This window comes from Penaeus chinensis, chromosome 11, assembly GCF_019202785.1.
Source record: "Penaeus chinensis breed Huanghai No. 1 chromosome 11, ASM1920278v2, whole genome shotgun sequence".
In the NCBI taxonomy this organism is placed as follows: domain Eukaryota; kingdom Metazoa; phylum Arthropoda; class Malacostraca; order Decapoda; family Penaeidae; genus Penaeus; species Penaeus chinensis.
The window spans coordinates 23,404,061-23,428,354 of NC_061829.1; the positions used below are offsets into that span (position 1 = coordinate 23,404,061).

The 24,294-nt window shown below is 35.7% G+C and overlaps 2 protein-coding genes across 11 annotated transcripts in view; one reads left to right on the forward strand and one right to left on the reverse strand.

The window, feature by feature from the left end:
• Positions 1–10,772, forward strand: part of LOC125030843 (coatomer subunit alpha-like) — a 62,545-nt gene extending 51,773 nt beyond the window's left edge. For all 4 annotated transcript variants that reach the window (XM_047621155.1, XM_047621159.1, XM_047621156.1 and 1 more), the window contains exons 6-22: positions 194–420; positions 800–1,039; positions 2,197–2,291; positions 3,679–3,814; positions 4,126–4,242; positions 4,426–4,565; positions 4,750–4,957; positions 5,131–5,310; positions 5,575–5,808; positions 7,201–7,443; positions 7,586–7,717; positions 7,831–7,981; positions 8,073–8,302; positions 8,567–8,761; positions 8,867–8,971; positions 9,838–10,137; positions 10,284–10,772. In XM_047621155.1, coding sequence (XP_047477111.1) covers positions 194–420; positions 800–1,039; positions 2,197–2,291; positions 3,679–3,814; positions 4,126–4,242; positions 4,426–4,565; positions 4,750–4,957; positions 5,131–5,310; positions 5,575–5,808; positions 7,201–7,443; positions 7,586–7,717; positions 7,831–7,981; positions 8,073–8,302; positions 8,567–8,761; positions 8,867–8,971; positions 9,838–10,137; positions 10,284–10,520 — 3,170 coding nt within the window. In that variant the 3' untranslated portion in view covers positions 10,521–10,772. The remainder of the gene's footprint in view (positions 1–193; positions 421–799; positions 1,040–2,196; positions 2,292–3,678; positions 3,815–4,125; positions 4,243–4,425; positions 4,566–4,749; positions 4,958–5,130; positions 5,311–5,574; positions 5,809–7,200; positions 7,444–7,585; positions 7,718–7,830; positions 7,982–8,072; positions 8,303–8,566; positions 8,762–8,866; positions 8,972–9,837; positions 10,138–10,283) is intronic.
• Positions 10,773–11,066: 294 nt separating this feature from the next.
• Positions 11,067–24,294, reverse strand: part of LOC125030844 (katanin p80 WD40 repeat-containing subunit B1-like) — a 225,043-nt gene continuing 211,815 nt past the window's right edge. For 3 of the 7 annotated variants that reach the window (XM_047621166.1, XM_047621165.1, XM_047621160.1), the window contains 11 exons: positions 24,106–24,266; positions 23,506–23,630; positions 22,150–22,203; positions 18,809–18,986; positions 17,975–18,088; positions 16,131–16,256; positions 15,598–16,024; positions 14,382–14,641; positions 14,143–14,217; positions 13,922–14,041; positions 11,067–13,792 (listed from right to left, as the gene is read on the reverse strand). In XM_047621166.1, coding sequence (XP_047477122.1) covers positions 13,660–13,792; positions 13,922–14,041; positions 14,143–14,217; positions 14,382–14,641; positions 15,598–16,024; positions 16,131–16,256; positions 17,975–18,088; positions 18,809–18,986; positions 22,150–22,203; positions 23,506–23,630; positions 24,106–24,266 — 1,773 coding nt within the window. In that variant the 3' untranslated portion in view covers positions 11,067–13,659. The remainder of the gene's footprint in view (positions 13,793–13,921; positions 14,042–14,142; positions 14,218–14,381; positions 14,642–15,597; positions 16,025–16,130; positions 16,257–17,974; positions 18,089–18,808; positions 18,987–22,149; positions 22,204–23,505; positions 23,631–24,105; positions 24,267–24,294) is intronic. The other 4 variants (XM_047621161.1, XM_047621162.1, XM_047621164.1 and 1 more) reach the window with 4 other exon arrangements.

Genomic DNA, 24,294 nt, shown 5'->3' on the forward strand with positions numbered 1-24,294 from the left:
TTAATCTCAACAATGCAAATCTAAAATTTACCGTCTTTGATATTAAGCAGAATTATGCTTCAGTTTTAAAATTTAATAGCTCCTGTTTCTTGATGGCAGTGGATATCCATGTTATATACTAGTTCTTATAATTTCTTCATTCCTTTTTAGAAATTAATATTTGTAAAGTGGTAACACATCTATGTACATTTAGGCCTTCGCAAGAAGAATGTCTCCCCTGGAATGGGAGGCCTTACGGGGAGTGATGACCACCACACCAGGAATCCTGAGCTCTTTAGTGCTGGAGATGCCACTGTGCGCCACGTGCTGGAGGGCCATGACCGTGGAGTCAACTGGGCAGCATTCCATCCAACTCTTCCTCTGGTTATTTCTGGTTCTGATGACAGACAGGTCAAGCTGTGGAGGATGAATGATTCAAAGGTTTGGAGAATGATTTCTGTTTGATGTAATCTTGTTGGGACATTATAAAGAATACTATTAGTGTTGTAAAGTTATGATAAGTTGTATTCTCTACAACTCTGCATGCTTAAGTATACTCACTATTAATCCAGTGGTGTTGGGTAACCACGCTGTGTACTGTCATTTTATTTTGGGAATTTTGTTTGCACATACATGGCTCCAAAAGTGCTCAGCCACCAAGGAGCCAATTAGTAAACCTTCATGTCTTTTGCTGATTTCCCTTTTACATAATTTTTTGTTATTGTAATTGTTTTTATTGATATTGACATGATTGTTATAATGTTATTAACAATATTAATTGCAATAAAAAATAAAAATGAATCTTTCCAAAAATCTACAGGCTTGGGAGGTTGACACTTGCCGTGGTCACTACAACAATGTGTCTTGTGTAATGTTCCATCCAAGACAAGAGTTGATCTTGTCCAATTCAGAGGACAAATCTATCCGTGTGTGGGACATGGCCAAGAGAATCTGCCTCCACACTTTCCGCCGGGAACATGATCGCTTCTGGGTCCTAGCAGCCCATCCAACCCTCAACTTGTTTGCAGCTGGCCATGACAGTGGCATGATCATTTTCAAGGTACATTTACTGTTCATATCTTAATTCTTTTATATTAGATATATAGTAAGCCGTCACTAAAATGGACTGCTGTAAGTCCCCCCCCTCCCCCCTCAAGAAAATGTTTGAACATTTTTAAGCTATGACCATAGCTATAAATGTGTAACTTAGGCAAAAAAAACAAAAACAAAAAAAACAATTGTTGCTTTTAGGAGGGGAGGGGGTGAGCCAATCAGAGGCAATCAGAGTCCTTCCAGCCCCCTAAATGATGCCCCTTTGAATATGTAAAATAGGATTGGAAAAATAAAAAGAATTGTGGTTTAACCCTTTGAGAAGTGTTCTCTATTTAGCACATATATTACTGTTGCATGTAACATGTAGTTTAAAATATGGAAGAATAGAAATTAAAATTAAAATACTTTTACAGTTCTATATTGATAAGTATTTACCAGTGTGTGTATTCACTATTGTATCCAATTAAAACACTTTCAATGAATATATTCTTTAACCCAATGGCGACGGGTCATGGCTATCGCCGTCATAACAATACGCACGATGTGCGGCGTGCGGCTGTCCGCAGCGGCGCCGCACTGGCTCCATGGGGGACACCATTTCCGTTAGCGGTAACAGAGGTTGTGGTGCAGGAAAATTGAATATTGCATAAGAATAAAAAGAAATTACAAATAACATAGTGTTACATAGTTTTATTTTTCTTTGCACTGAGTTATAGACTACCTAGAGACATGAATCTGTGCAAAGAAAAAAACTATTACCATCTGGATAATGTACATCAAATGGCAAATATGTGTAAAAGGATTAGATAACTTTGCAAATAGGAGGCAGAGTTTTGTCACCACACACACATCTTTGTGTGCACCCAGCCTACAAGCAGCCACCCGGTAGAGTGGCTGTTCACAGCATAATGCCTGGATTTTTGGTAATTTGATTGCTGTGATGCAACCGGATCCAATGGGTTAATTATGCATCAAATACTCTCCACTATTTCATGATTACTTCAGTTTTTTGATAGGGATTAAACTGTTTTCCTATACAGACCCATTCATAATTCAGCAATTTTGTAAAAGTCCAAATCTGAAGGAGACATTTAATGTTATTTACTAAACTTGACTTAAATGAAAATGCTGTATACAGAAATTAATTGCTTGTCATCATTGCAGCTTGAGAGAGAGAGGCCAGCCTATGCTCTCTATGGCAACCTCTTGTATTATGTCAAGGAGAGGTTCCTCAGGCGACTTGATTTAACAAAGAATAAGTAAGTTGTTTTTATTTGTGTTGTCAGATGTATAATAACATTAATTATTCCCATAGAGAGAGTGAAAGTATGTGTCTGAGCCTGGATCAGACCCCTTCACTGTCACACCTTCTTGTTGGCAATCCAGCCAAGTATACCCTACCTGTGAAGGGCTGACAGGCCATCTGGTTTGCCATGCCCCTATTCCCTATGACCTGCAATCCAAATACTGACCTCCATAAAAAAACACCTTAGAGTGGTGGCCCTATCCCATTGCTGCCACCATTATAAGGAGCCCTTTGTTGATGTTGGAAGCCCCTCTGACACTGGTGGTGGACAAAGAAATGCCGTCTGCTTCAACTGTTTATTTTTCTGTATGAAGTGGCTGGTCTTGGTAACATGGAGGGGCAGAAGTGCTTGTATGAAGGGGAGCTGCTGGGCAGTGGTAGGCTTGGAAGGGGAAACTGGAGGGCTCCTTGAGGCTGAGGATTTTGAGTCCAAGCTTGGTTATGAATTGCAGAAGAGTGCTGTAGAGGTCAGGATTTGGGTCGCGGTCTCAAGTGAAGGAGTGTGGTAGGAGTGGCTGGTCTGCTAGTTAGAGGTTGTGACTATAAAAGAGAGTGGACCAGTCTGAAGGTGATTGCGTGTGTGTGTGTGATTGATTGTAGTGTGTGTGATTGATTGTAGAGAGAGTGAGTGAGTGAGTGAGTAAGTGAGTAAGTGAGTGAGTGAGTGTGAGTGAGTGTGAGTGAGTGTGAGTATGTGAGTGTGTGAGTGTGTGAGTGTGTGAGTGTGTGAGTGTGTGTGTGTGAGTGTGTGAGTGTGTGAGTGTGTGAGTGTGTGAGTGTGTGAGTGTGTGTGTGTGTGTGTGTGTGTGTGTGTGTGTGTGTGTGTGTGTGTGTGTGTGTGTGTGTGTGTGTGTGTGTGTGTGTGTGTGTGTGTGTGTGTGTGTGTGTGTGTTTGTGTGAGAGTGATTGTAGTGTGTTTGTGTGAGAGTGATTGTAGTGTGTTTGTGTGAGTGTGATTGTTTGTGTGAGAGTGATTGTTTGTGTGTTTGCGTGAGAGTGATTGTTTGTGTGTTTGTGTGAGAGTGATTGTTTGTGTGTTTGTGTGAGAGTGATTGTTTGTGTGTTTGTGTGAAAGTGATTGTTTGTGTGTTTGTGTGAGTGATTGTTTGTGTGTTTGTGTGAGAGTGATTGTGTGTGAGTGTGAGAGTGATTGTGTGCGAGTGAGAGTATGAGTGTGAGTGACTTTTAGTCTACTTTTTTTCTGTTCACTCTTTTTCCTAATCTTTCTCCTCTTTCTCTTTTCCTTTTTTTCTTTTCTCTTTTGTCTTTCTTCTCTTCTCTTCTCTATTCTTCTTTTTTCTTTTATCATTTCTGCAAATACATGTAAATTTTTTGCATAGGGATGTGGCTGTCATGCAGTTGCGTCCTGGATCCCGAGCACCTGTATATAGTATGTCCTTCAACCCAGCTGAGAATGCTGTACTCCTTACAACACGTACCCATAATATGGACAACAGCAACTATGACTTGTATCAAGTAAGTCTACTAGAAGACAGTAACCATTAAATTTTGTGGATTCTCTAATATAAATGTATTATGAAAGTGTTTGAATTATTGATATTTCTTTGTATACTTTGAAGGCAAATATTGATGGAGCAAAACAAAGGCATTTATAATGTTTTGTTTTTTTGTGTTCTGTACTACATAAAAATTGAAAAGCAAAAGGCATATTTATCTGAGGAAGATTTCTACAGAATATGTTGGGGAATCATTAATCCTCTTCATGTTAACTGTTTATATTACCTTTAATTAGAAAGCACAGATTCTGAAAATACTTGAATTTACAGATCCCTAAAGAAACAGATTCCCAGAACCCAGATTCTCCTGACTCGAAGAGGTCAGCTGGACTCACAGCTGTTTGGGTTGCAAGAAACCGCTTTGCAGTAATGGATAAGAGTCATCAGGCGAGTATTTTCATTTGCATCATTCTTTCACTGTTTGTGTGTCTGATATATTTTCCCATAGACTTGTGTTAGTTAATGCTTTAATCTTGGTAGTGAGAAGTATTTGTATAGAGAAGGATATTTTTTTTTTCATATACTACCATTCATACTTTGCATATTCTTAACATTTAAGTCTTCTTACAGGTTGTGATTAAGAATATGCAGAATGAGGTCATGAAAAAGGTTGCTACACCTCCTTGTGATGAACTCTTCTATGCAGGAACAGGGATGCTCCTCCTGAGGGATAATGATGGAGTTTCTCTCTTTGATGTCCAACAAAAGAGGTATGTTATTGATCTTTAATGTGTAATTACTGTGTTTCCAATTAATACTATTTTTTTGTAGGCAAATATTCAGTAAGGGATTATTAAATCAGCAAATAATACAAATGCTCAGCTGTTATTAAGTACATCAGGTATGTCACTGAATCTTCATTCAAGCCTAGTGTTCTTGTTTTCCCATTTGCAGAGTCCTTGGAACAGCCAGAATTTCCAAATGCAGATATGTTGTATGGGCTGCAAACATGACTAGCGTTGCTCTACTCTCTAAGCATACCATTCTCATCTGCAACCGTAAGTTGGAGAGGCTTTGCTCCATCACTGAGACTAACAGGGTCAAGTCAGGCTCCTGGGATGATAGTGGTGTGTTTGTCTACACCACAAGCAATCACATCAAGGTCAGTTGGTTCTAAAGTTCTGTATTGCATACATTGCATATTACTCTTCTAATGTTGAATATCAGTAAAGGAAGCCAAGCCAAAAGAATCAGCGAATTAACATTTATTTGAATAATATCCTACAGCTAGCTTGAATATCTTACTATATGTTATATTTTCTTTTAAATTCACAGTATGCACTTACCAATGGAGATCATGGAATCATTCGTACTCTGGAACTGCCTGTCTATGTTACCAGGGTGGCAGGCAATTCAGTGTATTGCCTTGACCGTCAAGCAACTCCAAGGATTCTGACCATTGATTCAACTGAATATAGATTCAAGCTGGCCTTGGTCCAGCGTAAATATGATGAAGTAATACCCTTGTGCTCTTACCAATATCTTATCTTATGAACTGAAGTAAAATGAGATGCATAATTATTACACTCTTGGTTATCAACAATGTTCAAAGGCATATCGTTTACCAGCAAAGCTGTTATATCCTATTTGCATGATACATTTGACAATTGCAGAGAAAACTTTTCCAAAGTTTTAGGTCCATAGTTTGTTTTTAGAGAATGTGTTATGGTGATTATAGATATCCACAATAAATAACTAATATATTGAATGTTCCCACAGGTGCTGCAAATGGTACGAGGCGCCAAGCTAGTTGGACAGTCCATCATTGCCTACTTGCAGAAAAAGGGTTACCCAGAAGTGGCTCTCCATTTTGTAAAGGACGAAAGAACCCGATTCCTTCTTGCACTTGAGTGTGGCAACATTGATGTTGCTCTTGATGCTGCAAAAGCTCTTGATGACAAAGGTTGCTGGGAAAAACTGGCTGAACATGCTCTTCTTCATGGAAATCACCCTGTAAGTTTTCATGTCAAAATACTTCTTGTAATGGTATTGATACCAGGAGATAGGGGAGGGAGGGAGACAATGTTGGAAGAAGAGAACTAAGGTTTAGATTAACCCCATACTGACAGGCCATGTGTTGAGGCATCATAACAAACCGCTCGATCTGTGGAGTGCAGTACGCTGTGGAGATGCCCCAAAGCACTATGAACCAGTGGTTCACCTTGATGTAGCAAACTCCCCCATGTTCAAAGTTGGCTCGTTGCCATTAATCTCCAGAGCGTAGAGTTGTTGTTTCTTCTTCTTCTTCTTCTTCTTATATATGGAAACTTCAGACTTAGTAGTATGGCACCAGTTGAAGTTAGTCCTAATTACTCTCTTAACCCCTTGACTCTGGGTGAGGTGACCATCACATCATGAAAAAATCCAGGTTGAGGTGCAGGTGACGTGAACATGCCGTCATGGGAAAATCTGGCTGTAAGCCGGGAGAGACAATCCTGCTGTCGTGAGCATTTTGGCTGAAGGCTGTGGTAATGGAAAAGACTCACCACAAGTGCACAAACCTATCAGGAGGTTATTTTACTCATTTGGCGATTTTGCATTACTCCCATTGATGTACAAGTGTGTATTGTATTGTCCTTGAGTGGTGACTGGAAGAGCACTGGGTACATGGGATACGCCATTTCCGTGCTCAGCATCAGATTCCTGGCACTGTGAGTGGCGACACAGGTTGTTATACAGAAAATTGAATATTACATAAAAATAATAATAAATTACCGATAATAAAGTGCAAAGTATTTTTCTTTGCATTGAGTTGTAGACTACCTAGAAAAATGATATGGAGTCTGTGCAAAGGAAAAAACTATTACTGTCTGAATAATGCAATTCAATTAGCAAATATGGACATTGTAAAATGGCCAAAAAGCTAAAAATGCTTATGTGTAAAAAGAGTAAATAACTTTACAAATAAGAGGCATAGTCTTGTCACCACACATGTTCATGCATGCCTGGCCTACAAGGAGCCACCTGGCAGAGTGGCTGCTCACGTAAGCCTAATGCCTGGCTTTTTGGCAATTTGATTGTCGTGATGCAACTGGATCCAATTGGTTAATATTCTAATTATTCTATTTGAGTTTCTGCATTTGCCTGGTAGCAAAGTGTTCTCCGATAGGTTAGGTTGTTGCATAAATACCTTGAGTCCCTCATGTAACAATTACTTCTTGCTTAACTATACTTATGCCATGCCAAAGACTCATAATAACTAGTGGGATAAAACCTTGCAAAATAATGAGTGAATTATTTTAATGTTTTGCTCTTCCTGAATTTCTTCTCATTTTAAATGTCTTCCTTAATGTGTATCCTTTTTGAACTGTACTTTGTTTTCAAGAACCAACTATTATATTGCAGGTGGTTGAGTATTGCTATCAGCAGACCAAAAACTATGATAAGCTGTCATTCCTGTACTTGATCACTGGAAACTTGGCTAAGTTGCGCCGCATGATGAAGATTAATGAAATTCGCAAGGATTATGAGGGCTGGTATGCCAATGCACTCTACTTGGGTGATGTCCCAGAACGCATAAGGGTGCTAAAAGCATGTGGCAAAACATCTTTAGCTCTACTGACAGCAGTCACACATGGCTATGCACAGGTAATGTCAGAAAGTCAGAGACTGATGAATGAATATCTGATTATATTGTTTATAAGTAGTACTGAATCTCAATTGCCTTCTGTCACTGTTTATGAATTTGTGAAAAAAGAAACAATTGTAATACAAATATCTTTCCATACAGGAAGCAGAGTCCCTGGCTGCCCATGTTGAGAATGGAGCTATTCCAGAACCTCTTCCAAGTGCTCAGCTGTTACAACCAGCAGCACCTGTGCAGCCTATGGACACAGCTTGGCCACTCTTGACTGTTGCAAAGGTGAGATATCTTCCAATAATGTCTCTTCTCTTAAAGAGGAGTTGAAGATTTGTTAATTTACACTGTCCCTATTAAGTCATTAGAAAGCTGAAATAATTTTTTTCTGTTGACAGGGCTTCTTTGATACTGCTGTTGCTGGAGGCAAAGCAGCTGGAGGAGCTGCAGCAGCTGCCATGGTGGTTGATGATGCTGGGGACATTGCTGGTGATGGATGGGGAGATGATGATGATGAGAATGTTGAAGATACTGATTTGGCTGTAGAAGGTAGGTTGAAATAGACATGTGGATGATGTTGTTATTGTTGTTTTTTTGTTTTTTTTTAAGTTAGATGTAAATTTTAAATGTTTTCTATCAGGTGGAGATACTGAAGGAGGTGGATGGGAGGTGGATGATGACCTGGACCTGCCACCAGAACTTGAGGGATCTGCTTCAGCTGGTGCTGGAGGATCTGGTGAGGATGGCTTCTTCATCCCTCCACCTCGTGGACACCCACCAACCCATGGATGGACACAGCGAAGTCAGTTGGCAATTGATCATGTCTTGGCTGGAGCTTTTGAGTCTGCTACTCGATTACTTCATGATCAGGTGAGAAATTATTGTATGTGTTACAGTACATTTAAACAAAAGTATTTTAATGGGAAAAGTTGTCAAACACTGAATGGAATATCTGTGACAAATATATGTTAATAAATAAATAAATGAATGATAGAACAGAAAACTTGTAGAAAACCATTCATTTGAAGTTTGAGTATCTTAAATAAGTATGTGCCTTATGAAAGTCACATTGTATCAGTTCATATTTCACAGACATTACTGTCTAGGTATTAATTGATATCACTCTTTGAAAAGGTGGGAGTTGTGAACTTCGAACCCTACCGTCATCTGTTCCTCTCATCTTATGCCCATTCCCGCACAAGCTACACTGGTGCTCCTGCAATGCCATCTCTCTTTGCATACCCAGCTCGTAATTGGCGAACTGCACAGAACAAGGATCAGTTACCTGCTCTGGGATTAAAGCTTTCCAATCTAATGGATAGACTTAAAGTAAGTTTGTGATTTTATTTAACATCACTTTGGCTGTAGATATTTTTTTTTGCTTTATGACATTGTTGCTGTGCAGACACTAATACCATACTTCTTTCTTTGTAGGAAGCATCTCAGTTGACAACAGCAGCCAAATTTTCAGAGGCTCTGGATAAACTGCGCTGGATTTTACTTGCTGTTCCTCTCATTGTTGTCGATACAAAGCAAGAGGTCAGTGTTGATTAATTATTTCTAGATATTTTTTTGTATTAGTGTTCTGCTGTTGCAGGATGTTAGTCACTGCAGCTCTATAAATTTATATACATTCATTTGTATATGAATTTTAAGTTTAACCCCTTCCCGATGGGTCACATCTATAGCTTGAAATGTGGCGTGCGGCTGCACGCCGTGGTGGTGCGCCAAAGCGCTCCGAGGTGGTGATTAGGCTTGATGTACCAAACTCCTGCGCTCAAAAGTCGGCGCGTTGCCATGGTTCGCCAGAATGTAGATTTTTTTTTTTTTTTTTTTTTTTTTTTTTTTTTTTTTTTTTTATATATATATATATATATTTAGTTTTCAGTTTTCTACACCTGTCACTGGTGGAGTTCACTTGGCCTCTGCTTTGGCAGTATGTGTTGTGGTGTGCTAAGCTGTCTGTTTGTATTACTTGTATGGAAAATATGATTGAATGTTTTTGCTTGATTAAACCTGATAATCTACATCAGAGTCCATTTCAGTTCATTATGTGTGTTATGCTATATACAAGATGGAATGTGGTTTTATTGAGAGATAAAAGAATCTTATTCTTATGACATAATAGTTGCTGCTACTACCACAGCTTCAGTTCTTCCCTTTTTTGTCATACACCAAGGCAATCACAATAGCAGAGGGCTATATGACAAATATTGCCCTTTATATAAAACAGAAGCCATTCAAAGCATTGCACACTCTGTTCTCCCTTAGGCAATGCCCCAGGGGATGTGACAGTGGGCATGTAATGTAATGCATCCAAGGGTGTGTTTAGTATACTGATTGGAGTTCTGTAAAATCTGTGAAATTCATGATATAGAAATTAATGAAATATTGTCTGTTTACAGATTACAGAAGCACAGAATCTGCTAAGAGTGTGCAAGGAGTATGTTGTTGGTATCAGTATGGAGTTGTATCGTAAAGGTTTGGGTAAGGGTAGTCCAGAAGAACAACAGCGCTCCCTTGAATTGGCTGCCTACTTCACACATTGTGAACTACAACCTGGGCACCAGATTCTGACACTGAGGACTGCAGTGAATTTGGCCTTTAAGATGAAGAATTACAAGATGGCCATGAGCTTTGGTCGTCGTCTGCTAAATCTTGGACCCAGACCAGAAGTGGCTCAGAATATAAGGAAGGTTGTGCAGGTATGTGATTGACAGAATTATTGTGGCTTGTAGTTTTGGTGTTATAGAATTATTGATCATATTCTCTCTCTATTTTTCTCTCATGTGATAATAGTTAATTAATTGTTAAACAGGACTGATTTTTTTTTATACTCCCCATTTTACAGGCATGCGAGAAGAACCCAGTTGATGAGATGTCAATCCAGTATGATGAGCATAACCCATTCACTGTATGTGCAAGTTCATATGTACCCATTTACCGTGGAAAGCCAGAAGTTCAGTGCCCATTGTGTAGTGCATCATATCTACCAGAGCACAAGGGTATTACTTGCAAAATTTGTGATGTTGCACAAGTTGGCAAGGATTCCATTGGGCTTCGCATATCACCACTACAGTTCCGATAGACGATCACAGAAGCAGTGTAAGGTTCTGGCTTGCTGGATATACAGTCACCTGTTGTAGCATGTTGAAAGGACCAATTGCATGGTGTTATGTACCAGTGAAAAGGAGTGTACTTGTTATTTATAGAAGTTATTATTATGTATCTGTAGAAATTTTAAGAAATTGGTTTTATGTTTTCTTCATTTAATTAATTTCCATAAGATAAGCCATATTCCAGGTAATATATTGTCAGTTTTAATAAAAGGATATATAACTTCTATATATGATTAATCCCTTTTACATGAAAAATGTGTAGCTCATCTTGAGGAAACATGAGAGAGTAGCCGTTTCATTCTCATGAAAAAAATGCACCAGTGAAGGAGTATATTTAATTAAGAGACTTTCATGATGTGTTGCTTTTCACTTTAATTTGCAATGATTATTTATAAATGTAATTGCTATGTCATTGTAAAACTGGGATATTTGTGTATCATAAAATGAACCTATATAAAGTAGTAAGAACTAGATGTTAGTTAGAAAAATTATGCAGAGGATAAAAGGCAACAACAGAAATTAACAATATTTTTATTATCAAATTATGTACACCATATTATTTACAGTATAAATACTTTCCATATCTTGTCACTTCCTTATGACAGATCAAGATGTTAATATAATGATAAAACCAATAAGTGTTATTGTCACTTCCATCAAAAAAGACTGATATTGTGAAAATGGATATACAGGAATATGAATGATACTGTTCACTTACAGACACACTATCAACAGATCCTTTTCATAAAGCATGCTAAACTATCATACGAGTGAAAGCACTGTAAAGAAAAAAATTCTTTGAAGCAAACAAAACACTTTTGAGATCTATTTTAGCCATAATTACTGTGAGCACCAACGATTAGGCATTTGCAACCACATATATCCATAAAAATAACAGAAAGCATAATCAATATTCCATCAGAACTGAATGATAATGTGTAAAATTAATAAACAAATATTGTTTAACCCTTCAACACAGCCATTACTTAAGGTTAAATAATAATAATAATAATAATAAAAAAAAAAAAAAACTTACGCTAACTTATTTGGTTAAGTCATTTTGTTACTTTGGAATGGGTGTAAGTTGATGTTAACTTGTGTAACAACTTGGCCTAATCAGCAGTCATTTAAACACGTGCCAACATGGGATTTTGATGATGTTATGGTGAAGATGAGTACCTTTATTACATGGATGGAATTATACTTAATGAATGTCATCCAGCATTTCAAAAGCATTTTTAAAACCTGGTTACTTAACCATCACACTGAGATATCTGCAATTTTTTAAAACAAAAATTAAACAGTGCTATGTTAACTGAATTTATATATACAAAGTTTATTCCTTTATTAATGCTTATAAAACATAACTCTGTAAATGTATATTGTATATATATCTATAGCAGGCTATCCAGTTACATGCAGCCATTTAAAGTTATATTAAATTATCAAAACTGAACAGAATGTCATCCATTTCACTTATGGAAAAGAAAAAGGCACAGGACTACTGACTGCAAAAATAAATAGCTGAAAGCAAGCATTAAATATACCTTTATTTAACCCATGTGCTGGTGCACCCATAATGGCATCTGTTGCGATTCAGTAGAGCACAGTTCCTTCCTTAAACATTGCTTTCCATCACTAGAAAAGCTGTGACATTTTCAGGATTTCAGAAATAGTAAAATAATATCACAAACCTGGAAAAATACCTTTTCAAGCAAATGTTCTAAAATGAATCCAGTAATGATATCAGTCATCATTGCCTTATTATCCAGCTTTCAAGAAATATGATTTGCTATGTTTACAAAAGAAAGTGATCTTATGTAATGCTATTTGGCACTGACCCTACCATGGGATCATAGGGTTAGAGCGCACCAAGACACAAATTCTCATTCACCTTTGAGCAGAGTTTCAACAAGCTCAAACCTAAATTTTTGAGAAACACTTTCTCTTTTATTATTTCTGAAGGAAAAAACATTTATGCTCATAGGGTGGGTCAAGAATTTATGCCCAAGACTAGAAGGCAAGGCGGGCAACATGGCTCTGTTACAAAAGGGAAAAAATAAAGTCAATCCAGAAAAATCAAAAGAGCCTCTAGAGTTACAAGGATGGTTGTGATTCCTGACTGTAACATCATGCAGGCCATGATTAACAAATTATACAATGTACTTACTAGTACTTTCCCTCTGCAACAACTATTTCAATGATAATTCACCCTAAATGAGACAAAGTAATGGCCATGTAGTGTACAAGCTGTAAGACAAGGTCATAACATTGCTAACAATGTTGACTCTATCATACTTATTATATGAATACATCAATAACAAAGAAGTCTGGCTAATGAGAAATCCTTAAACTCACTGGTTACTTGTATATGAATGTAGTAAAGAATGATAATATACCATTCTCATTAATGACCAATAATCATACAGCTTGCATAATCGTACCCTTGAAAATGACATGGCCACAAAAGGAAGGGAACATGTCTGATACCATAATATTGCATATAACTGACTACCTCTGCTCTATCACATACAGACTTGAGTAGGAAATGAGAAGGCACAATTAATGATCTACTCATACATCTGTACGAAACTTACTACACCTCGTCATTGTATAATGGCCAGAGACAACACTGACAAACACTTGAGAATAGAGTTTTGTGATTGGCTTCAAGATGCTCTCAGTCAAGAGAATCCCATTTCTTAACTTCATTTATTTTTTCTGTCTCTTAATGTTTATATTACATATAAAAAAAAAAAAAAAAAAAAAAAAAAAAAAAAAAAAAAAAAAGTTATGAAGCACCTACATTCATTCCTAAAGTGCAGTTTTACACAAAAAACATTGGGATAAATGTTTCCATCATGTTCACAAAAAATTCTTGTTCTCAAGCAGAATTTGAGTATGTTTCCATTACCAAGCACCTATTTTTTCTAGTATGGTGAAGGATAATCAACATATTTACCTTATCCTTATAATCATGGTTTCCTGGGCATGATGATTTTCCAGAAGCAACACTAATGCAAGAATGACGAGACCTTTTATTCTCTCTCTCTCATTCAGTTTATATGCAAGACTAGTCTTCCCCCCCATAGAAAAAAGGAAAAAAAGTTATTCAAATGCTTGCATTAAAATTACTAGCTCTCGATACATAGGTCCTAACTTCCCTGGAACAGTTTGTCGTTTAAGAAGGAAGGCTCGGATTGACATCATGTGGTTGTAGCATTCTATACACTTATTGTACCTGAAAAAGAATTACAATGTAATTTACAAAATTTAAAAACATGAAAACTAATAACTGACAAGATACAAGATACAAGATACAAGACACAGCTAGTAAAAGACAAATTCCATATTACCACGAAGATCTTACCTTTCCTCTCTTGATATATCGACTCCTACTGAATGTATTGGACCAGACATATTGGACTTGATCATAACAGCGAAGTTTTTTATCATGAGCTTCAGTGCGTTATAACCACAGGTTACATACCTGAAAGCAACAAATGAGATAATACTTGGAATTGTAAAAACTAAAAAAAATAAAAATTTTGAATCACTTTTACAAAAGAGCAGAAACTAAAAGCAACTTACATTTCATATTTACTCTGTAGCAGAAGACTTACAGGTGGTAATAAAGCTGTTAAAAGATCCAAGTTCCATATTGACCTGTAAAACATTGGAACAAAATTAGAGAAATGTTTGATATATTCTTGAGAATATAATAACATTAATACAAAAAATTATACCAATTTTTGTCTTGCCTGATGTACTTTGACTTCTTAATATACACCTTTCATACACCTTTTCTGTAAATTAAAGAAAATACTTACGGTCTTAGGTTAATAATTCCAAGAAGATCAACAAGTAATGCTTGGTCTCCAGAGTTCAGTGCATGATCTACAGCCGTTTTTAAATCTTTTGTCTGCCACAGTTTGTGTGTGACTTGTAGCCCCCTTGTCCGTGCAGATATGACAGACATCATGGAAGAATGACCACGCATAATGCTGGATAAAACTTCTTGTTCTGACATTTCATTTCCTACAATACCAGTAACACCATTGCTGCCAAACCCTAGTCCACTCAGCTTGTTCTGTTGGAGAGAGATTTGCATTTTATTAAGAAATAAAGCTTTATAATAAAAATACATATACACATATCTTATATACTTTTAAAAAGATGTAAAAATCATTAACACTAAGGGGACTATTCCGGGAGTGATGAGAGAAAGTCTGGGTCATTACTAGTTGATTTGTTTGCTGAGAAAACTTAGATAAAGATGTGTGTGTGTGAGAGAGAGAGAGAGAGAGAGAGAGAGAGAGAGAGAGAGAGAGAGAGAGAGAGAGAGAGAGAGAGAGAGAGAGAGAGAGAGAGAGTGAGTGAGTGAGTGAGTGAGTGAGTGAGTGAGTGAGTGAGTGAGTGAGAGAGAGAGAGAGAGAGAGAGAGAGAGAGAGAGAGAGAGAGAGAGAGAGAGTGTGTGTGTGTGTGTGTGTGTGTGTGTGTGTGTGTGTGTGTGTGTGTGTGTGTGTGTGTGAGAGTGTGAGTGTGAGTGTGAGTGTGAGTGTGAGTGTGAGTGTGAGTGTGAGTGTGAGTGTGAGTGTGAGTGTGAGTGTGAGTGTGAGTGTGAGTGTGAGTGTGAGTGTGAGAGTGAGAGTGAGAGTGAGTGTGAGTGTGAGTGTGAGTGTGAGAGTGAGAGTGAGAGTGAGAGTGAGAGTGAGAGTGAGAGTGAGGGTGAGGGTGAGAGTGAGAGTGAGGGTGAGGGTGAGGCAGGAAAATAATACATAGTTTTCACAATTTTCTAATTTTCCAAGACACAATATTTTTACTTCCTTGGTAAGGAATTTCTCAATTTTAGCTGAAGTAATTTCAAATGTGATTATATCATTAGAAAGACATTTTGGCATTAAAAGATACATGATCATAATACACTTATACAGATGTATACAATTTGTAAGAAGCAAATCATTTTCATGGCAAAAATTTGATTTTAACCCCCCTCAGGGATGGTCCTCTTGACACATTGAACATGCTTGAAGTTAGGATACTTACTGGTAAAAAGTCCTCAAAATTGATAGTTCCATTATCTGTTGAGTATGATGAACTGTATTCAATGTCATTCATTTTATCTTGACTATAACCATAATCTGGAGGTTCCTTGGGTGTTCCCATATATGATATATCTGGACTGATATTCTTGGGAGTGTTTAGATATGACACATCAGGGCTCTGAGGTCCATGAACCCTTGATGTAGGCTTTACTAAGGCTGGCCGGTCCATAGGCTTGGAATGAGAGGTAAGGTCAGGTTTCGATGAAGCATGTGTTCGGTTAAGATTCGTAAGATCTGGTCGAGGAAGCTGTGGTAAGTGTGGTGCTGAATCATGGTATGCTGGTGATGAGACTGGAGGGCCAGGTGAAGAGGACTGTCTCACCAGGTAAGGTTCAGATGGGCTGTGCCTGATAACATACCTGTCAAAACTAGAAACAGTTAAAATGATAGCAATTCATAAACAAAGCTTCTATTACAATTCCAACAATCTGATATTTAACATAACACAGTACTGATAATCAGAAAATAGCTAACCTATTTCCTTCTGCTTCATGTGAAGAACTGGAGGGTTCTCTTGAATCTCTTCTACTCTCAGACACTGCACGAGCTCTATATGGTTGACTCAAGTTAGGGCTTGCATTTCCACTTAGTGAATAATCCCTGTAATATATAAATTAAATAACAGTGTAAACAATCCATAAAGATGACTATAAACCACAAAGCTACCTTCTGCCTTCCTCAGAGACCCATTTCACACTGCAAGTCCTGTCTAATGTATTACAAATCATAGAGCAAATAAAATTTTTGATGTTAGTGTCATATTACCCAAATTTATTAATTTCTTAGCATTTGTCCATAAAAAACAACAATAATAACTACTAATGTCACAATTGGAATAACAATAACTATTAATAACTTAATAATAATAATAATAATAATAATAATAATAATAATAATAATAATAACAATAATAATAACAACAACAATAATAATAATAATAACAACAATAATAATGACAACAACAATAATAATAACAATAAAAAAAAAATTATAACTAATAATGACAATAATACCAATTAACGACACTCAGGAGTAAGATTAACAAGAAATTCATGAGGAGGTGGTGGAAAGCAAGAGGGTCTGAGAAAGAAGAAATCCTGGGTTTACCATTCCTTCTGTTTTACAGATATGAGAGAAGTACTTGTTATTATGCAGTACCATTTAATTCAAGTACATGAAAAGCTAACATTAGAAATGAATGATGGTTCGCTTTGTTTTGAAAAACTATTGCAAAACTACAAATCAAAATCGTACTAGATTCATGCATATACTCAAAATATCACAATGAGGTTAATAGTAAAATTCCAAGTCACATGGAAAATGTCAACCTCATGTGTTGATCTATGTACAGTGTAACTTATAAAAATAATAATATATACATAAAAATTTATTTTTTTCTTAGTTCCAGATTGTCAAAACTTTTTCTCCCTACTCAATGTGCATATGTTATCTTATAGAATAATAAACTGACCGTAATTAAACAAATGCATTCCCATTTCTTAATTTCATTAATAAATAATTTACTTTAATAAAGGAACAGATATTCGAACTTCCATACTTGTTACACCTCTGATCCTGTAAACTGTTTGAAATGATCCACTTCCATACACTCTGTTGACATATATATATATATATATATATATATATATATATATATATATATATATATATATATATATATATATATATATATTGTTTTTGTTTTGTGTTGTTATGAAAAATCTTAGGACTAATTTTCTACTTAATGAAAGCAAGTAAATTCTCAGTTCTCCGTATCTTTTTTGTAGATACAAAAAGTTTATTCAACATATATTCGCAGTCTTTTATTAATGCATTTTCCTTCTTACTCATGCCAATGAGTAATGATGACAAATAGTCCCTTATTCATAAGAATTTATTTATTCATTCAATTAAGGAACAAAGCATTCCTTGAGGCATTGACAGAACTTTAGACAAATGATTATACTCCACAAGTCTTCATAACTTAGACAAAAGTGAGCCTCATGATAATGAACAACTATTTCACAAAGACTTTACCTTCTTTTTCTGAACATTCCTATTCTAACCACTAATACATTTCCAAACCTTCTCTTCAGATACATGCTAAAACTGTAATTACTATACTGTGAGTTTTGGTACTAACAACTACTTCTGGGTGCTACATCTGACATGCATCAATAGGGTAGGGTAATTTATAGGTTATGCAACACTGGACTTGCAGTGCAGGCATAAGATCACAGGCTAACCAGTCCAAGGCTACCATGCCAATTATCAAGACAACAGAGGATGGGTAATAGGAACTCTTCCCAAAAGGTTACCTGTGGGGGGAGACGTAGCTAGACTGTTCCTGGGAGGATCCACGTCTCTCAAAGAGACTTGGAAAACTGGTGGAGTGTGAGGGAGGAGTCTGTGGCTGGTTACCATTGTCATATCTAAAGGGGTATTGACAGTTTTGGAGATATTAATTTAGCACTTTGCCTTTTAGTCATAATAGTTTTATGATAGAGGTTAGGTAAAATATGTGTTTTAACTACAACAATCAAAACTCTGGGAATAATTTGGACAATTTTGTTAGTATTTAAATGTAAGGGAATGATCCATTTTCAATTTGAGTTTACTATCCATCTCCTGTCTTTCTAAATTCAATAGTGACATTCATATTCATGTCTTTTAAACAGGTGGCACTTCAAATTACTTTTATGTATAACCTCCACCACACTCACAAAGCCTAATCTGGCAGGAATAAAAGTAGCTAATTCACTATTCTTTCTGACAAATATTCTAGCTAGATTGCTTTCATTATTTCCATCTTCCTTAAAATAAGAATAATATTCACTAACTATGCATTCTGACAGCTGCTTTCATACCAAAGATATCTTAAGGACTTATTTCAATGCTGCTCATAAAAATGCTGCAAGACAACTAACATGTAGAACTATACTGTACACAGCAAAGTAATTTTCCAGAGAAATAGTCATCTTTCATCTGTCAGTCTTTCAAAAAATAAACAAATAAAATAAATAAAAACAACTATATGAAAATACTATTTCTGAATGATTTTAAAACAAATCAATATAAATAAAAAATAGACAAAAATCCAACACATTAAAATCAATATGCAAGGACACCACATATTTACACAAAATACAGACCTAGGAGTGATAATTTCTCTTGGCGTCGGTATAGGCCTCGGCAAATGCGACACAGTGTGTGATGATCCTCTTCGTGTTGAGTCAGGAGTTGAAGGTTTTGTAGTTGGTATTGGCATAGCTCTCAAAGGCTCAGGACGAATGACATCAGGGCTGGTCATAACTTGAGGTACCATTGGATCTGCAATGGAAATAAACCAATAACATGTTATATCCTCTAGAAGGCTGAAAAGAGCAGTTATCCAGTAACAATGCTAACCCCAAACCCTCAGCATGTTCACAAGATCAAAAGAGCTTATCTTGGAAGATTCCTTCCCATTGATCTTACTTCTGACTATTTTTTTTTCTTTCCTTTTCTGGTAAGAAGGGGGAAGTGCCTCACTCCACATGAGGTGTATCATTGAATTTTTGAAATGAGTGCAGATGCCTTTCCATTTTATATGTATCCAATACAGTCTTAGAAATTCCTCAATCTTTCTTTATGCATGCAACATCCACAACAAATGTTTCATTCCATCACATCAACAATAAGAAAATCATAAAAAATATCATACATATAACAAACTTTCATTACCAAAAACCTACTGTTAGTTTTCTTTAGATCATTTTAGATAGCTTTTTTTCTTCTTTTCTCTATTTCTAACTTATTCTAACAATCTTTTTATCATTCTGTGACCAGCTTTCAATGTTAGTTAAGATGACCATGGCTGAAAGACTATTTTTTTCACTAAAATTCTCAAGGAGTTTCATGACCATTCTCCCCAAGAAATCAAAATATGTCTTTTCTACTTTCTAAATATTCATAGCATTCACATGACATTTTGTACACAGGCATGAATCCTAGAGAGAAGGAAAAGATATCATGTATCATATTTAAAAAAATAACACTTATAGAGGAGTTCCTCACTACTTTTCACAAAAGTAAAATATGATTTCAGTTCTCTTCATGTTTGGAATCTAGAAGACTATATACATTTACATATTCCACTGAAAATGACAAATAATACATCCAGATTATCAACAGATAGAGCTAAGGGAGGTCTAGCTGGGCAAGCACATTATCTCCTAAATGTTCTTATAATCTGTGGTTGAATCAATCTTGTGCACAGCCATCCATATATCTTGCCTCCTAGGCAAAAAAGACCAATTACTACCATTTGCAGTGTATTGATTCATCTGCATTCCCAATCCAGGAGCTGGTGATTGTGGCTTTTTACTATTTTATTTTAACCATTCATGATAAGATATTCCTATAACATAGCAAGCCACATACCAGGCTATGCACACAGTCATCCGCTTAAAAGCACATATCACATACATTTACCCCATTCTTTACACACACACATTTTTTTAGGAAATGAGACTAATAAGAGACCAAGCCTCAATTGTTTATCCCACACAACTTAAAGCAGGCTCAATCACATGTGGCACAGGTACCTGCCACCCAGCTGCTGACCCAATTCATTGCAACATGATTAGAAGGCATCCAGTAGGATGGGGTTAATAACCAGAAGGAAATCTATACTATGCATCAATTTCAACTGTAGATCATAAGAACATCTTGTCATAGATTTCATTCCAGTTAAATGACTGTTTAATTTAAGCTATATATCTAAACTGGTACAAAATAATATATACAGAGCACTGAATATTATCTTCTTCACTGCCCCATTTATAAGAAGAGATCTGTGACTTCCTGGAAACTGCACAGTTCATCTAAAATGCTTTCCTTGGACAACAAAAATGAAGATATAGATACATAAATACATATGGTACTGCAGTAAAGCCATTCTCCACCAGCTTGATTATTTCCCAACTGATCTGTATTAGTGAAAAGAACATGCATAAAATAATTATCAGAAACAATTATCATGCATATTAACAGGAACATGCATGCGAAGCTGTGACACCTGCACTACGATTTTTCATCACTTTGCTGGAGGCTGGAGCAGCACCTAGTCCCTCACAATTCTAAGAGAGCAGGGAGGAGGAACAAGATTTTTTTTTCATGGCATTTCAACAGATGAGTTTTTTTATAACTGGATCAAGTGGTCCCAACAGTAAGCACCATGAGATATCTGGCATTGTCTACAGTATTTTCCATTTCATTACTTTTATTTACAATAACTGGATCTTTTTTGATGACCAATAAATTGTAGCACACTCATGTGATGATATCTTGCCTATAGTCCATTCACATATTTGGTACTGAAGAAAATATTATATCATCATACTGAATCAAAATAAGTCACTTTGGGTAGCCATCTTTCAGGGAGCTGATTTCTTTTTATAATGGTAAAAGATATTAGACTTGCATTTATCTAAATTCTCAAAATATCAGAATACAAATATTACTGATGATGGTAATGCAATTAATCCCTGCATACTAAGTTCAATACACAAAATTCCCTATATATTCTCTCTGATAACCACAAGGCAGATAGAGCATCCCTGAAAGTCCAACTAATATCAAGATAAATCACAGCATTCATGTAAATCGATAAAATATCTAAGCCTATTCCAAAACACAATCTCAACATAAAAGTAAATGAAAGTCTGTCTTAAGTACTAACATATCCAAGGCCACTTTAATCTGCACTACTTTCTTCCATTTAATATTGTGAATTTAATGCCTCCATTTCAGTGGTTCACTTCTAAATTCATCAATTCTTAGGAGTACTGCGGGTTGATCAATGTACTCACTCTTAGACCTAAATAAGTAAAAATAAACACTTTGCTTTCTACTTGATATACTATAAAATGTTATTAATCCTACTTTTTGCATTTTACAAGAAAATTCTTTGAAAACGTAACTTTTCTACACTGATGAAATTGAACAACTATTAATTTATAAAGTCACTATCTACCTTTCATACCCATGCAATGTAAGTTTTATATTAGTTACCTGCATGAATAGAAAAATATTCACATTTCTATATTTTCCAAAAGAAAAAGAAAAAAAAAAATCTCTGCAAAAGATAATCACACTGATCAAAAAAGCTTATATATAACTGAGGGGGGAAACTACAAAATACTTTTGGAATTAAGCAAGGATAAAATAAATATCAGAAGGAGGGGAGATGGTCCAGTCATTTTAAATCTTATTTACTATACATGGTTTTGTTTAAATCTTATCTATTTCATATCCCAAGATGCAATGCAATAGCATAACTGCTAAAGATTTTTAAACACTGCATGAAGTACTGTATCCCTATCTAAAATAAAGAACTAAAACAAAATTCTAAACCATGTTCTTTGATATTTAAGTTGCTTCTTTAGGTTCATACATGACCCTTGAAAAGCTACTGTTCTGAAACGATGATGACTGTGAACCATTTACCTACCATTATTATTGTTAATGGGAGGTTTGGGCTCAGGAAGAGGTGGTGTTCTCTGTACTGCAATAAAGGCACAACAAATACAATGGTTATAATAAATTTCAAAACTGGCAGCCATACTATTTACATGTATATAATTGTAAACATATAAGACTAGGAAAAGAAAACAAAATTAGCCACATGTCAGACTTCAATATGAGGGGGGGAAGGAGAAAGAAAAAGAACAAAATTAAGAAGTAATCAAAATAAATACACTGGCTAGGTTAAGAAACCCTGTCATATTAAAAAAGAAAAAAATCAGTATACTCCGAAATGTGGCACATGCTTTTTTCAAAAATAAAATAGCATTCAGCATTCTGAAAGATACACTGCATACATAATGGTTATGCAACATAATGAACAACATGTTATAAAAATACAGCAAAAGAAAACAGGAAAAATAAAACCAAAAAACAAATGATTACGAAAATATCTTACTAGCAAGATTCAAAGCACTACAGCAAAGATAAAGAAGAAAATTCATAAATAGATTAATAGTAATAATGTAACCAGAGAAATGCAAATGGTTACCTACTGACCATGTGCAAGAATTCTGTGTTGGTGTAGAAAATGGTTAAGACAAGAGGATGCAGGTTATTATTTTAACAACTTGAAATAATGATAATAACTGGTAAATCTTAAAATGCATATCCCACCTAAGGACAAGTATATTGCTTTGCCTCTCTATCTTCAATAAGACAATCTTTCCTTCTCAATAATTTGCTCTGCAAAGATTTAATGAACTCTCATTCTTCTTCTAGATCTAGGGCTGAACAGAAATAATTTCTCACAATTATTATAGCATGGTTGAAGCATAAAGCTGTTGACATTCTGACAATTAGCTTATCTGTGTATACTTTACTTAAATTGATAAGAGTATCATTACTAAGGGAATTAATGTTGTGTAGGGGAAAATATCTTATATCTGATTGTGTAAAAGATATTTTAATCTTCATGTAAAAAATATGACAAAAAACAAGCACTTGAAAGTATAAGGGGTTCATCCATATTTTTCTACTTAAAAAAATAAAAAATTATTTGCCAAACTGACTCAAAACATGCTATAAAAGACAAAAAGTCAATAATAACAAAAGCTGCCTGATAGATAATAGATAAGCTTCATCAAAAATGATGAAAAGTTGTTTGATAGATAATACATAAGCTCTATCAAAAATGATGAAAGAGAAAAAGAGGCATGTTGAAAATAAATCAATAAATATCAAGACTTTTCCTGCAATCCCATGTCTATACCGTGGTATTGTTGGAGAAGAGGCGGATTAAAGAAAAAAAGCACAGAGATGTAGGACATAAGACAACACTCACACTCTCTCCTGGTTTGGAAGATTGAATTGTAATCATTTAAGTTTGTGATCTCTGGAGGTGGGTCCTCCTCCTGCGGCTCTTCACCACCTGTGTCTGAGGCTTCTTCGGTCTTCATGGATTCCGCTCTGTAACAGTAGGTTGTTAATGATTAACAAATGTGTACAATATTCTTGATCATTTGAACATTTTTATAGAACTTTACAGAATTCTTTTGGTAAAGTATATGAACTGCCTAGAAAAGCAAAAGTCTGCTTTATGTTTCTGATATAGATTCCTGTAACTATTGTATTTGGAAGAGTATATAAATTTTTTTTTTTTTAAAGTTTGGTCTCCTTTTTGAAATTCACATTTGACATCAAATATAAATTTCCATACTCTCACAAACCTAATATTATATGCCCGCAATTTTCTTCAGAGCAAGCTAAATAATCTAGGATTTCCTTTTCAATACCAGATATTATGAATCCCCTCCTACAACATAATCAACAACAATCTCTTAAAAAATAATCAAATTACTCATCACACTACTCATAGTTAGACCCTACTATCCAGTCGAGATGTAAATATAAGAATAGCAACATTTACTGAAGTGTATCTTACGTAGCCTTTCCAGAGTTTTTGTCCTTGATAAAACTCTTGCGTATAGCTGCACCATGTCTGAAAGTTGATGGGACGTCTTGTTGGGGCCCACCAAAGGGCTGAACCCTCTTCAGATCAACCACGTAGAGAGACACATGCACACCATGAAAACCTGCTCCAATCTGAAAGAGTAAAAGTGAATCACTTGAC